Genomic DNA, 15,616 nt, shown 5'->3' with positions numbered 1-15,616 from the left:
TCAAAGGAGGCATGCACAAGTGATACAGTAGCGCTACTTAAACATTTGACAGAAAATGGCTGTAAGATCAGTAAGTGGAAGCAAACAGCTGACTTGTTTGGGACACATGATCACAGTCAGGAGCATAGAGATGAAGATTTTGAGTTTCTCTTTGGTAGTGACCAGGGTGGATAGGATCAGGAATGAGTCTATCAGAGGAACAGCACATAGTTGGGTCACATACAGAGGAGGGATAGTGGATATATTGGTAGACGGATGCTGGAATTGGAGCTGCCAGGCAGAAGGTCTCGATGAAGACCAAAGAGAAGATTTAGGGACGTAGTGAGAGAAGATATGACGGTAGTTGGTGTGAGAGAGAAACTTTCTAGGAATGATGTCTTATTGTAAGCAATGGATTCCCAACTATTCAGAAAAGGGAATCACCTCTTTCTTTACTGGTCCACGGGAAAATATTGAATGCACATGATAAATTACTTTGGACTCCCGAGGCAGAGAAATATTTGAAGATTTGAAGACATCTATGGTCCAGGCTCCAATGCTGGGCCTGGGACAGTGGCTTATTTATCTTCTAAGCATGATCCTTTTGCTGCTGGTCTCCCACATTGTTGAGACCAGTAGCTGTGACTGGAAAAAGCCATGTTGGCATTGAGTGAAATTGTCAAATATTCTGATGTGACACCTATAGTCCCACATGCAGGTCACACATTCATTTCTCACATCTTGCATGCCCACAAAACATCACATCTGTCTGCTCAGAGGTGGCTCACATATCATAATACACTACTTGAACTACTTAACATCTGCCTGTAAGTCTGCCTATAAAACTGCTCCGTGTCCAGTCTGTAAGGAGACTCCTCCCTGTTTGGCCGAATAGAAAAGACTTGAGCTCTGTTATTAATTGCAGATGACTGCTTCCAATCATTGTTGACTGTTGTTGGCAATCACTGGTTGTTTATGTAAATTTGATGCATCGTTTCTGAAATAATTTTTTGTGAGCTCAGAAGACTTATTTTTGTCTTGCCTCCATCTTACTACAATGTAGTTACTAAGGCAGCAGTTCGAACTAATCATTTCAAACACTCGCCTATTTGCATTAAATTTCTTATTTCTTGCTGAAAAGAACCATGTTGCCTCAATGCATCAGTGTAGTCCGCCATCTTGGTTCGCGTAAACAGACAAGGTGCTTTCCTAAATAATTGCAGGCACAATGAGTTTGCATGTAATTAATGTAATAAGGCTAATAAACTGTAATAAATGCAAACATTTCTTGTTCCTTGGTTCAAGTGCTTTAAAATCCCACAATCTTGTCCATCCAGTTGTACCAACAAATCAGGGGGAATATTTTATTTTCCAGATGAGCAAAAGCACCTCTGAGCGATAGGGACTTTATATCATTTAGACAAGTGTTGCCTAGCAACAGTAGTTCTGAGGGGTCTTTCAGACGAGATATCAAATACATTTGGCCAAATATAGTCAACATGCATTTTACATCATCAGTAAATTCATGCTACGATGAAATGAAGACAGCAGCAAGTGAGAATTCCAATTTATCCGTCCCATTCTAGGAAACCCACGGAGATAACCAGGGTCTACATCCATGTTTACCCCCAAAGTTTCAGCAGCATTCTAGATCAGTGTTACTCTCTGCTTCTTTCAAAATACAAAGTCAGTCTATTTTGGACAGTAGCTGATTGGGCAACTGCCCCAGAGTTGATGTGAGCAGGAAAGGAAATATAGTGGAAGAAACAAAACAAAATACTGGAGTCTCCCAGTTGATTCTCAAAATTAAAACACATGAAATTATTAGATCAGTGCTATCACTTGTGTGTCCAGCTTGAATTTCTTATCAGAAACTACCCACCGCCAGGGGGAAGGATCCTTTTTAGTTTTGCAATAAATGGGCAGAAAGGGACCACGGTAAGAAACGCTGCGGTGCAAGCGTATGCGGCATGTACCTTAAGTGCCACACAAAATAACAAATTAATTCAAAGAAGAGGGAGACAAGATGGACAACATGAAGTGCAAAACTGCCGCAGCATTGTTCTGCATGGTGGAAATAATTACCATGGACTGTCAGATGGGTTAAATAGTTTTTATTTTCTCTTGCCATTATCCAATTCTATACTCATTTAGGCAAAAATTTTTAGGTTCTACTGCGAGCCCTGGAAACCTTTCTGCAGTGTAGCAAACCAGAAGAGTTTGGACCCCTTTGTTGGTCAATTTTCTTCAAGGACTTTGTTCATTTTGTTGCAAGAAAACAGCTGACCAGTGCCCACAGAAGTTTTTAAATATGGTGGGCAGCAAACCACAAGAAGAATCTTATGGGTGTGGCTTATGAATTCTTCCAGTCACATACGTTATATGAGTTCCTATGGAACCCTAAGAAGGCCCGGTTTCACAGTAGGAGCTGAAACAGTTCTAGGAACTGAGGTCCATTGTCCTCGGTTCCTATGGCGTCCAAATACAGGAAGAAAAAGCCCAGTTCCTCAAAAATTAGGAAATACAAAAAGTTCTTGCAGTAGGAAAGGGGCTAATGTTGGTGGTATGGAAAGACAGACACAGTGGACACAGCTTAGCAAAAATGCAACACAACAACGCAAATGATTCACAACCACAACCTCCCGGAGACGTATTCTTGTCTGTTGACTGTGGGACAGCACCAAAGAAAACAGCAGCAGCGAGGCTCCTCTATCCACATGGATTGATCCGTCACATCTCAAATAACTCAGATCAGATCAGGTCAGGTCAGATCCTTACGTTACCAGGATGCAGGGCTACATATGGTCCCTATGGTCTTTAAAGGGTGAATGAGGGGCTGGAGCATTCAGTTACTAAGGTCCTTTTCTGTTTAACCATCTTCTACAATCTTTATCACACTTTCTACTCTCAACTGGTTAAGACAGAAGGGATTGAATTCGGATCTGCCCATGGTTTTCCCTCACCACTGTCACTAAGTGCTTCCTCATGTGAGAATGTTGGATTTCTGTAAATAATTTTCAAGACAGTGGTCCAGACTTCAAACAAAATCTGACTTGACTTGGTTTTATACAAATTTTCAAATTGTTCAAAGACAAAAGAGCAGGAAACAGAACCCTTGAACAGAAAAATAACGGGTGGAGAACTTCTAAATTGGGAGCAAAAACTTGTATAATAGAAATGTGTATGGCAAATGTCACTTCCCATCCAAGGCAGAGCAGTGAACCAAGGAGTGAAGTGTGAAAGTCATACTGGATGAGAAACAGCCATTTAACAGTTAATTTTGGAATGGCGTCTTGTCTTTTATTTTGTTTCTATTTCTTGATCCACTCTGTTATTGGATAAAATTTATATTACAAAGCCCATATTATATAAAGTCAGGAGATTGTTCGTCTGTTCTTGTCACGTGACCAGGCCAGGCCGCGGCTTAAATAGCAGGCTCATCCTGGCATTACAGATGGTGGCTTGTTGACACAGCAGCTGAGACATTTTATTATTATTTCCCTCACGTCTTCGTCTGTCTCCTCACGGCACTGTCTTCTAACATTCCCACAGTTACGCTACTTTGGCTACTTCCTCTATCCTACTCTGTCCTTTTAAAAGCCCCCCGCCAAAATAAGAAAGGTCTACTGTGCAGCTGGGATTTGGAGCTGAGTAGAAAATATCACCTTTCAAGCATTCTGTCAGGGAAAAAATACTGATGAAATCTATGCTGCAGTGTAGCTGAATTGAAGAGAAATCAATATTTCATCATCTTCTTTTGCGCATTTTTATAATAATACTGTCCATGAAAAATAAGACAGTGCGGTTCCGAGTGATGTCCTGGTTGCAACCATGATAGCGTTTCCATGACGCGGTGGGATGGGTTGTTGAGGTCCGAACTGACCCAGGAAACTGGAAACGTCATTGAGTGTGAGATGCGGCTGATGAAGAGTGAAATCTCCGGATGTGATCGGACGCTATGTTTGCCTTCTGGCTCCGGTGTCCCTCTTCAGGTCATGGGTGTTGGGCTCTCATTCAGAGCCCTTACCAGTGATATTTTTATCCAGTTATTTCAAACGCTGTTGAGGGACTTTCAAAGATTCTGTGTGGATTCAATGAAAACCAGCGTGGGTGGAACCTTGACTGACGGGTCTCAGCAGAAGCCTTTGTAAGAGTGACAGCCATCACGGAGGAAGTATAAAAAGAGGAGACATAAAGGAGGAATAAAAAAATAGGGGAGGGGGAGTAACGATAAGAACTGGAGAGTAGAAACCCTGTGGTTTCTTGTTAAAGGTTAGGGTTTAACAAAAATGATGGAATGATTAATTTGAATTTCAAAAAGGCAAAAGGTTGAAAACAAGGTTGTGATTTTTACTCAATTGTTGTTTTCCTCCATATTTTCACTTTTTTTATAATTATTATCCACATTTATCAGCAATTATACAGTATTTCTTGAATGTTATACAAGCTATTATACTATATATAAATATATATATGTATTATGTGTCAAAATGCCCATGTTCCAAATAATACTACTAATAACAACAATGACTTATTATCATTATTACTATTATTGTTATTATATAGCAACATACTGTATATTGATGACACCACTGAAATTCCAGCATGCAGTTCTGACTGTGGCCAGGAGGAGGTTCATTGATCCGCCTGAACTAATTCAAACTGGTGGTTGCAGCGTCCAAGCCAGGCCTGTATTTTGAATGCCTGATTATAGCACCATATGAGATCCTTCTGGAACTCATTATTTCAGCTTCCAGTTCGAGGATCAGGTATTTTAGTGCCTTGTAATTCAGACTATTTAATCTGGAAATCGTTTCCCTCATCAGGTGCTCCGCTGCCGGTTTAAATGCAGCAGAATCAATGTTTGTCTCCCCCGCTCCTCCGACACTCGCAAAGCATCAAAGAAGATTTCACAACATCCCCTACTTCACTACCTGGAGGTTACAGGCATGTTTTTGTATTCCCTTCCATTCCTACCCCAGAAGTTGGACTAAACCAATAAATCATGACCTGAACTCACAAGAGTGTCAAACACGCACACACGCAACATCAGAGCAAGAAGAGACACCATAAATCTGATATCAGTCGTAAACACACCCTTGCACAACAGATTGACAGCTGGAGCCGGCACCAGAGCGGGGAACGGGAAAAATGTATGAACCGAAAGAAAAAAAAAAACAACTGCAAAGGAACGGAATACCAGATCAGAAGAAGATAAAGCCAGTGTAACGAAAAGGAAAAGCGTTGCAAAGGAACAAACAAAACCTCTGTCAAAGAAGCCAAAGTCATTTCTAAAGAAGAAAAAGCCATGCGTGGTGACACAAACTCACGAAAGGAACAAGAGCCCCTTACAAGGAAAGCTCAACCCATTCCCAGGGAAGCCAGGAGCCTCGGCGAGGTAATACAGGATCACTGAGAGAGAACACAAAGCCTCGCCATCTGAACATAAAACCGCTTAAATGGAACACAAAACCCCTATAGAAGAGCACAAACCCAATCGCAAGGCCACATGGAACCCTAAGACCGCACCGTCGGAATCCATCGGAATGGAGCACGAAGCCTTTGCCACCTATGAAAATAAATTCAACGAGAAAGAGCGTTCTGCATGAAAATGCTGTAGAGCTGCAGCAAAGTGGCAAAAAAAAAAAAAAAAAAAAATGAAACAGACATCCCCTCTGCCGAGAGCTAAAGTGGAAAGTTAACTGTTATGAAGCACAGAGAGACAAACACAAGGAGATTTTCACCTTTATCGCCAGCAATTAAAGGACAGGAAATGGTTTCAGTTTGTCCTCCCTGATCCCAGTTACTTGTTTGGCTTTAATGAAAAGGACATAAACATACGTAGCCACTTCTGCAATGATTTTTGCCTGGATTTGCATGTGAAACAAGGGTGGGTGCACTCACGGCATCACCAGCTAACCTTAGACTAAAGCTGGGGAGGCATGAAGATGCAATGGTATGAAACGTGATGAAGGATCTGTGAGCTCTGAGGCTGACATTCCTGAAAAGGGAGAATTTCTCCCAGGTGTCGGTGCGCCTGCGTTTTTCTACCCCTGAGCCTCGATCCGCTCTTGGCTGGTAATGTCAGAAGAAAACACCTCACCAACACACAGGTTATAATGAGGACATGCATGATCCAGCCGATCCTTTTATGCGCCTCTTTTGGAAAAGGAATATACGTGCTTTGCCTTTTTGCGTTCAAGGCCTTGCTGAGATGGTGTTGGAAACAAATGTTCAGAAAAAAAACAAGATTGTCCATTCACCCATCAGCCGCAGTGATTGCTGATGCTGAATCAGATTTTTTTTTCAAATTGTTCAAGCATCATCTGTGTTGTATGTGTCCAATATCCCTCATCTATCATAATTAATACTTCTATTCCGACGCTTAGGCTCCACCACCACGCAAGCCCGGGGAGACAGAGAAGGTCAAATGTCTCCACCCCGGTTGTTCCCTGTTGATGGCTCACGAACACAGCCTCGACGTGGAGTGATGCTCAGACACCCGGCTCCCCCACACCGCCCCCCGAGCCATTTTTAGTCTCCTAATGTGGCAGGATTAATTGTTCTTCTGATTGGATTGGAGGGGCGGAGGCTGAGCTGAAGGGGGGTATACATCTGTTGACTATGGGAGATGCCTCAAGGGACGCAAGTTTTCGAGAGGATTTTTTTTTTCCCTTCAGTCCTGTATCGTCCAGAGGTTGGCTTTATTTATGCAAATTGGAGGTTGTTACGACTCCTGCAACTGCTATCGCAGGAGATAACGAGCAGACACCAACCAAGTAAAATTGTGACATTTCACAAATACTAAAACAGTGTCAGCCAGATATGACTAGAAAACAATCAAGGTTTAAAAGCAACATGATAAAGGCCAATTCATTACCTGAAATAAAATTAAACAGGAGTGATTCCATAATTCCCTGAGAGAACAATATATGTATTTGACAACTGTGATTTAGAAAGAGATCTTAAGTTGGAGGACCAGTGTTCTGGTGTCTCTGCTGGTATATCTTTCCATGACCTTCTCTCTGCTTTTATCTGAATTTGATTCATCCATTCTATCTAAAATATGCTAGAAATTAATCTGAACTGATTCCTTCATAAATTTGTTAGGCTAAAAATTATTATCCTGCTGTTCCAAGAATTGATTTTCAAAAACACTTTTAGGGATAGAAGATAACTGGTTTCACTTTCCTACTTCTCTGCTTTGTAATTCGTGACTTAGTCCTACCTCTTTGTTTTTGCGGTGTCTGTCCTTGGCATCTCTGTCTTTGTCCTTGGCCTCGTCTCCAGGGTGACAGGAGTACGACACCGTCCTCCAGTCCCGGGGGGAGTTGGTGATGCTGGCCACCTTGGACTCTGTGACGCCGCCCTCCTCATTGAGTGAGCGCGACGACCTCCTGAGTAAAATGCTCTTTTTCAGGGCTTTCACCCTCATGCTGTCCGCGTTGGGGCCTTCGGGGCAGCACCAGTCGCTCGACGTCGCCCCTTCCATTTTGATGTGTCCAATGGTATGACACTGGAAGACATGCGGCGAGAGGTTCATGTCAGGATGCGACTTGTCAGGGGTGGCATTGGATCCCGAGGCAGATGCCGCTTCGCTGTGTCGTCCATTGACCTCCGGCTCTTGGATCTTCTCATCCAGCTTGTTGAGTTTGGACAGAACCTGGGAGATCTCGCTACGGACCCCCGACAGCGATTCCAGCTTCTTCTCGATCTCACCGATTCTCATCATCAGCTTACAGACGCTGGATTTGAGCTCGTCATCGGTGTTCTCCAAGGAGTGGAAGAGACGGTCCAGCTTGGACTTGGCCAGTTTGACTGTGTTGCGTTCAGGGGAGCTGTCACCTTCAGACTTCAGTGTCACCTGAGACAGAGAGCCATTACTGTTGTAGCACGATGACTGGACGATGCCTAGAGAGTCACAAACGCTCATGTCATCCAGGAAACGAAATATGTCGCTTATGTCATCGCTGATTACTTCTTCCTCATCGGCATGTTTAAACATATGACGCTCTCGCTCAGTGAACTTGGCGGGGAACTCCTTCACCTTCTTCTTCTCTGCCTGCTCCGTTTGAGTCCCAATGCTGGCTGAGCTGTCGGCACTCTGAAACGACGGACTTTTCATATTTTTATCCCAGAATCTTTTTGCCACTTCTTTTCTGTCCAAACCTCCGGGTCTGCTCGCCATCAGCGTCACGTCCTTTGTTTTCGAGCCATTGCTCTTTTTGCTAAATCCGGATGAATATGTCACAACGTTGGCCTTTGAGCTCTGGATGCACTGAGCGTCATCCATACCTACAACGCTCACGTTGCAGTGGAAGTTCTCCTTGATGGGTTTGCTGTTGGGAAATGGACGTTCAAAGTCTGGTAGCGCCTCTTCTGTGTTCAGGCTGAGGCTCTTCACCGGCCACGACGGTTGCCTCCCCGTCCTGTGGCTCGGCTTCCTGCTGCTCACGCACTCCGACACAGTGGTCGGACCAAAGTACGTGGATGCCTGCAGATCGTCGAGGCTCTCATGCTTCGCCCGCCGCCGGTCCTGAAGCGGGGAGTTGAGCGCGGGTTCAAAGTAGGGGTTGCTGTACGGCAGCTCGAAGCTGTGGTTGAAGAAGGTTGCTGGCTTGTGAAGCTCTCGTCGGTGGTACCCCTCTGCCGCCTTCGCCCCCGGTTTGCACTCATTAGTGACGACCTACAATCACAGAGAGGCGACAACCAAAAAATACAGAGGTGGTTTACTGGTCTACACATATCACTTCTAGAAACCTGAACTCTTGAATGGCGACCATTACAAGGTGTGCCTCGCCTCTTGCCTGATGATAGCTGGCATTGCCTCCAGTGCCAGTAGATAATGTAGATAATGAATGGACCAGTGGATTGATGGAAACCAGAAAGGAGGTTTGCATAATACAACCATCTTAACGCCTCATTGGGAGAAACCACAGTAGTACCAAGTTCCTCTTAAGCCTTTTGTTAGCAGACCCTTTCCTGCTCTGGGTCTTTATCGAACAATCAAGTCTTCGTGTTGCCACAGCGACCTATTAGTGTAGTGTAGAGCTTGTGTTTTTACACAACACTGAACTGAATCCCTGCTAATAACTTTGGCTGAATATCAGGAGAGGCAGCTGGAGTTTTAACAGCCAAATGGAATGACACAAGAGGGAATAAATATCATATTCAGCTCAGGAAAAAAAAAGGTGTCTAATTAATGTCCGTACGCGCTGTGATTTGACAATAAATAGCTGTTCTCATTGTCTTCTGGTTGACCTCTGCGACATTGAGCCTTGTAATTGGAGAAAAAAAAATGTACCCGATTGTCAAAAAACAACAAACAAAATACAATGTTGCAGCTAAGAAGTGGCTCGAACTTTGACTCAGATGGCGAAACCTTTCTACTATCAGTGGCAAACTTTATCAGATTTGACCGGCTACTGGGAAACCAAAACCTGAGTTGAGACTGAAAAGTATATGAAGTACTTGGCTCCCTCTTCCTGTTGCAACTGGTCCTCATGCCTGCAATCCTTGGGAGTTTCAGTGACTGCATGAAAGACGGACATTGGTTTTCGAGCAGTGTTTGGTTCAAATTAGCATCCAAGATTTAACAAAGACATTTCCAAAAGCTCTCCAAATGAAAAATATAAAACAATAAGTATCCCACATTTCAGTCAATTATAAGAGAGAGTTACTGTTCACTTCATGTGTATACAATCTTGATGGTAATGGAATTTGGGAGAAATCCTTCTGGTAAATGCTGTTTTAGTGGAAGTTAGTTTAGTGGAAATAAAAGAGCACTCTAGCAGTCTGTGAACTCATCAGTCGGTGGTTTAAAATACATCCAAAAAATCTGATGGACGTGACTCAGACCGTCATCTGAACTCTAACTGTACTATGGGTATTATCGATAATCACAGGCGATTGACGCTGATGAGAAACGGATATATACCCTGTATGGTCATGACTGCTTTTATTTTGAAGGAATGGTTTTGCTGTTTTTTTTCCAAACCAACTTGAAATCTGACATCTGACTGATCCGAGCTCAGAAAAAAAGGTAAGTGATTGGGCCACTTTTGTTTTTGTTTTTTGAGAACCTTTCCGGAAGTTGGTCGGATCGTATCATTCATCTGCGGGAATTAATCAGACTGCCCTCTCAAGCAACATTCTCAAATATCTAAAATGTGAAGATCGTACGTTTCAGTGTCTTGTTATTCATGCAATAAAAATATAAAAAGCCAACGTAGCGTAAATAGAGGCCAGGGTTCTAAAGGTTGGTTTACCAGTTATTTTCTCTGGCATCCAGTGCGGTTTTACGTTCCTGTGTGTTTACCCCCGCTCCTGCAACAGATCTGTCACTTCCTTTTTCCCCGTCAGAGGCCAAACACTGGTAAACATGGGAGTCTTAGAAATACAGATAGAAGATGCGGGTCTATTTCTGGTAGTCGATGGAAATCCAGGATGGAGATGGGTCCTTAAACCGGGGTCGGTTTCCTCTACAAGTAATACATGTGAAGATGTCTGACGCCATGACCCCCCCCCCCCTTGCAACCCTCCTCCCAAAACGAACCTGCGGTGAGAAGGCCACAAAGTTGTGAAAGTCCTCCTTGAAGATGTTCCTCTTCTGGATGCACGAGTGCACGCTGAAGGGCTCCTGGTGGCCGAGGTGCTGCAGGGACTCAGGATCGGGAGTCGACTCGCTGTCTGCATCCATGGGAAAGTAGGTGCTCTGCATATCACAAGGCGGCGAGGGGGGCCCGGCGGAGTACTGGGGCAAGTGGTGCAGCTTGTCCATCGACACCGCCCGACACTTGACGTCCTTGCTGACGCCCAGGAGGAAGTTGGGGTCCGAGGCTGGAAGGAACGGCTGGCAGTTGTTGCACTCGCCAGATTTCGGAGAGTTCTGAGCTGCCAGGTGCTGCTGCGGGCTGTGATGGTTATGGTGGTGGTGATGGTGGTGGCGGTGCGTGTCGTAACTGCCCCCCTGCTCAAAGTCTTGGAACTTGTAGGCCTCGTTCTCCGAGCGGCAAACCTCCACAGAGGGGTGTTTATGGGACTTTGCCCTGTGAACGACGGGCAGCTTGTCTTTAGCCTCACCGCCGTTCATCTGGATCAGGTTGAACATGGTGACGATGTCAGCCGCCACCATCAGCTTCTTTGACTGGGGATCCTCCAGAGAGCATCGCATCTTGTCCCTGAAGAGGGTGGCAGGGAAGGCGGGGTCCAGACAAGCAGTGTAGAAGAGCAGGCTGCGCAGCTTGGCGAGGTGGACCAGGTCGAAGCGGGAGCACAGAGACTTGCAGAGGTCCTGATAGGACATGGTGGTGTGTTTGGTGTCCAGCTCCTCCAGGATGCGCATCAGGAAGAGGGAATACTCCGGGAGGGGATCCATGGTTCCAGCAGGGGTCCGGCCTCAGAGAAAGAGTCAAACCTGGAATAAAGGAAGGTGCCTTTGCTGAGAATCCGCTAGAGCATCGTCGAAGACTGGAACTGAAATGGTGGTTCCACATCAGTTACTAAATATGTAAAGTTGACAAACAATTTTTTTAACCTATATAATATATGGCATGAATTTAAGGGAAAAGGAAAGAGATTGAGCTGATCTTTTTCAATGTGACACGGATCATGGCAGCACTGTTACAGATGCGGTATTAAGGATTATTACCAGTTAATTCCAGCTAATGAAAGAGTTAGGCCAACACTGGCCATCCCTGTGAGCTGTAGCAGTTAGATTACATTCAATTAAACATGCATCTGATGAAATCAATGCAATCTTTTATGACACATTTATAAACTGAGTATGCAAACAAGAGGGCCAACGATCGACTCGTTAGCTGATCATGTTTTGCTGTTATTAACACATATATCTAATATATTTTTTAAAGACATCAATGCAAATTAATTACTTAGATATACTTTGACACTCATTTACTGCTATCATTTTTAAAAGATGACTATTGACCTTAATAATCCTTCATGAGAAGCTGAGAATCAATATCGTTTAACTAGTGAGTATGGTGATTATTCCTTCAGGTGTCCACGGAAATTAGAATCTGAGAGAAAATAAAATCAGTCAGTTTTAGAGATTTATAAACACGATGAATGGTATTAACCAACAGAAAATGAACTATTTTCTTACGAGCATATTTTCATATGGATTAATCTTATTGATAATTCTTTAAGACACTTTCTACATTAATTACAAAAAGCCTAAAAAGATACTGGATATTGTTTGGCTCCCAGCTGCTTAGTTATCCTGGATATATGCACGCCTAATAAATTGATATATATACTAATTATATATAAACCATGAATAACATTTTTTGAAAGTCCATTTTCATTGCTGCCTTTAGGAGCAGTGATTACTTTCATAGAATTCAAATGTCTCTTTATCAAGGATTAATGGACCCCAACAGCCAGTCAGGATGGATTATAAACCTTAAAGACTAAAATTAGGAAGGAGGACACTTAGCACAAATGTATTTGGGAAACTGAATTAATTTTCAATTTTTACAGGAATTGGATTTAAATGTTTGGATCAGGAATGTTATTATTAGAGGCGCTTTTCTTACTAAACTATTGAACATTAGAGGAATTTATTACAGTACAGTACAGTGCTTTGTACTTCGGAAAATTAAGATAATCCTCTATGTGTTGCTGTAACAACAGAACAACATGGGTATCTACGTATTTGTGATGTCACAAATCCTGATCGAAGCCCCGCTTCCAAATAGCCAGTTTCCACTGAGTTCAGAAGTGAACACCTTTTTCTTTTCTTGGTGCATTCAGCGTTTGTGAGCACTAAATTCACCCATTCTGTGTATTCTATGAATGAATGTGCTTTGAACCTGATTTCATTATCGTCCGTGCACAATAAATATGTAATAATACCATTACTAGTTCATTAGGCTACCAGACAATCATCAGGACACATGATGTAATTATTCTTTCAATGGTACATCTGCATCCATTAGCCTAGAAAAACAATTAAAAAGCTAAATAAAGGATGAATGCATAAGAAAATCATTACAATCATTACTGAAATAGAATCTTTTTTAACCCCTCGCTATAATTTACTAGTGTGGTTGATACAGTTACATGCACCATAAATGCTGAATTAATTTGAATCTGTTGATAAATTTGAACCCATTTGTTGGCCATTATTTAACAAAAAAAAGGCAAAGCAGTAATAATGAATTCACACTCTATGTTAGAAGCATCTTCATCCATAGAACAACAACCACAATATACATTTATACCTCCGAGCAAATTAAAGAAAGGATGCTTCATTTGAGTTCTTCGCTGCTTGATGATATTTCCAATTAGTGTTTCTACCATGTCATCAATTTTTTGAACTACTCTAATAAATTGGCAATGAATTAAGGATATTAATGCTTGATATGGTGTGGGCTGAATCAAGCACACTGTGGGATGTAAAATGTTTGTAATTGAAAAATTATTGTTGAGGGGTGGTAATTAATTGTTAATTGATGTTTACGGCATCTTTACAAGCCTTAGTTAGCATCACTGAATTTATGGTACGTTACATAAATACTATAGATAGCTAATTGAACTCGGGCTGAGTTAGCATCTAGAGGAAAATACATTTGTTAACTGTTACATAAACTTTATATTTAACTGTTAACAAAAACGTTTATCACATATTCATATTTAACTGTTAACCGCTATTAACGCTTATTAAGAACGACGACACTTTAACACAATTCTTATTTTAACGGTTTTCACGTTAGCTTATGTCTCACCTAGTGTGGACCGGTCACGGAACCGGAACCGCTCCGACCAGCAGCTGCTGGGACATTTCCGCGTCAACGGAGGCGCGCATTCCGTCACTCACCGGGAGTAGGAGGAGAAGCATCTGAGGAGCTGGTCTCCGGGGCGCCGCGTCTCCGTTAATCGTACCGAGCGGCACCGACATCCGGACCGGGATGTCCACTTACACCGTCCGTTAGCGGGAAAATGCGTCCGTCAAACACCGATCCCGCAGCTGGTCGCATCCTTCCGTGCACGCGCAAAGCTCGTGAACCCGGCCGGTTGGTTCCGTTCGGTTACCGATCGGGGGCCGCTCACACCCCGCTGGCTGAACCGGCCTCATCACGGCCGGTGGACCGGGGTGGGGTGACATGCTGCAGCCGCTGCCGCCGCCGAGAAGAGACGTACGGGACTGAAGCTGCATGTGGAGCAGGGCACCGAGCGCCGTCAAGGTGACAGGAGAAAAGAATTTCACATCCGGTTTACCTTTCAGAATAAAAGCTCAAGTAGTTACTTTAGAGAGTCAGTTCAATAGGCATTCCCTTTCAGATGATCTGAATAAAAGACTGACTTGTCATTCAAACTACGTTTATATATAATAAAAATTAAAATTTGTTCAGATGTGAAACTGTGTGAATATTAAAATTCTGAGGATGTGCGAATTGATGTTGGAACCAAAAGCAACAGTTGTATCAGTTGTAGCAGGCATTCTGTTGTAACTCATATGTCTAGTTGTTTGAATATCACTTTGATAGAAACGCTCTTTACTATCATTATTTTTATTTATTTTGTTCAATCCGGCCATAGTCTGTCGCTTGCTTATCCTGCACTCAGGGTCGCGGGAAACACTGAAGCCTATTCTAGCTGTCATAGGGCGAGAAGCAGGATACACCCTGGACTGGTTGCCAGTGTCAAGGTTCACACCTGATCCCAATTGTAATCGGCGCCAGCTGCAGCAGATGCCGCTAATCAAGATCCCCATAAAGGGCAGCGGCACGCTCTGCCTGGCGCCAGGGGATTGTGGCTCTCAGATCACTGCAGAGCCTTGCCATGACCGGACCACAGGTGTAACCTCTGTCCCCTCCCTCGTTATGACCGGACCCAGTCGGCCGGTGTAACCTCTGACCCCGTCTGCAACCCATCCAGTCTGCCGCCCGTCCTGGTGAGACCCAGCCTCCCCAGTCCCGTCTGCAACCCGTCCTGGTGAGACCCAGCCTCTGCAGTCCCGCCTGCAACCCGTCCCGCCATCTCGACGCAATAAAAGCGCTTTCCATCCAGATTTCTGCCCTGAGGTGTGGTTCCCTGCTCAAGTCTGCCCCCCCACACCATGACAGCCAGTCAATCGGAGGACCACATATACAGACAAACAATCATTCACTCACTCATTTGGGGCGATTTTTTTTTCCTAATTTTCTTCCAATTAACCTGCTGCATGTTTTTGGACTGTGGGAGGAAACCAGAGAACCCGGAGGAAACCGACATAGATATGGGGAGAACCTGCAAACTCCACACAGAAGAGTCTGCTTGTCGGTGGAGGTGAATCTTTTGGTTGACTTTCTTGTTATATTTTTATTTATTTCAATGTATTCTCGGGCTTATAGTCATTAATTTTGTTTCTACTTCCGACAAGATGAGCCTCCCTGCGTCTATCGAGGGTCAGTGTCTTATTGGGGAAACCATGGCAATAAATTAAGTCTGCTGAAAAAGCCGTTTACTGTTGGTGCTGCTTTTCTTTTGAAGGAAAAGCCTCTAACATCCGGCCTCAGTCCTAAACTCAGTGTAGTGATTGCAGCTCTTTGTTTCCTCTCGCAATGACGTCACTACACCTGCTGCTGGACTAGTGATCGATTATTGATCAACCTTCGTCTTTTACCGTCGAGGG

General features: G+C 43.6%; 1 protein-coding gene across 1 annotated transcript in view; it reads right to left on the bottom strand.

Annotated features, from left to right (window-relative positions):
• The window catches only part of minar1 (membrane integral NOTCH2 associated receptor 1), a 32,025-nt gene extending 17,884 nt beyond the window's left edge, over positions 1-14,141 (bottom strand). The window contains exons 1-3 of the mRNA XM_086143723.1: positions 13,820-14,141; positions 10,535-11,395; positions 7,208-8,665 (exon numbers count right to left, since the gene is read on the bottom strand). Of these exons, the coding sequence (XP_085999849.1) occupies positions 7,208-8,665; positions 10,535-11,356 (2,280 nt within the window). The 5' untranslated portion in view covers positions 11,357-11,395; positions 13,820-14,141. The remainder of the gene's footprint in view (positions 1-7,207; positions 8,666-10,534; positions 11,396-13,819) is intronic.
• Positions 14,142-15,616: the final 1,475 nt, after the last annotated feature.

Source organism: Fistularia commersonii, chromosome 3 (genome assembly GCF_037954325.1).
Source record: "Fistularia commersonii isolate RoL2024-O1a breed Wild chromosome 3, RoL_Fcom_v1.0, whole genome shotgun sequence".
NCBI classification, from domain to species: Eukaryota; Metazoa; Chordata; class Actinopteri; order Syngnathiformes; family Fistulariidae; genus Fistularia; species Fistularia commersonii.
The sequence above is the reverse complement of the archived record's forward strand: the minus strand, read 5'-3'. Positions and strand labels throughout refer to the sequence as shown.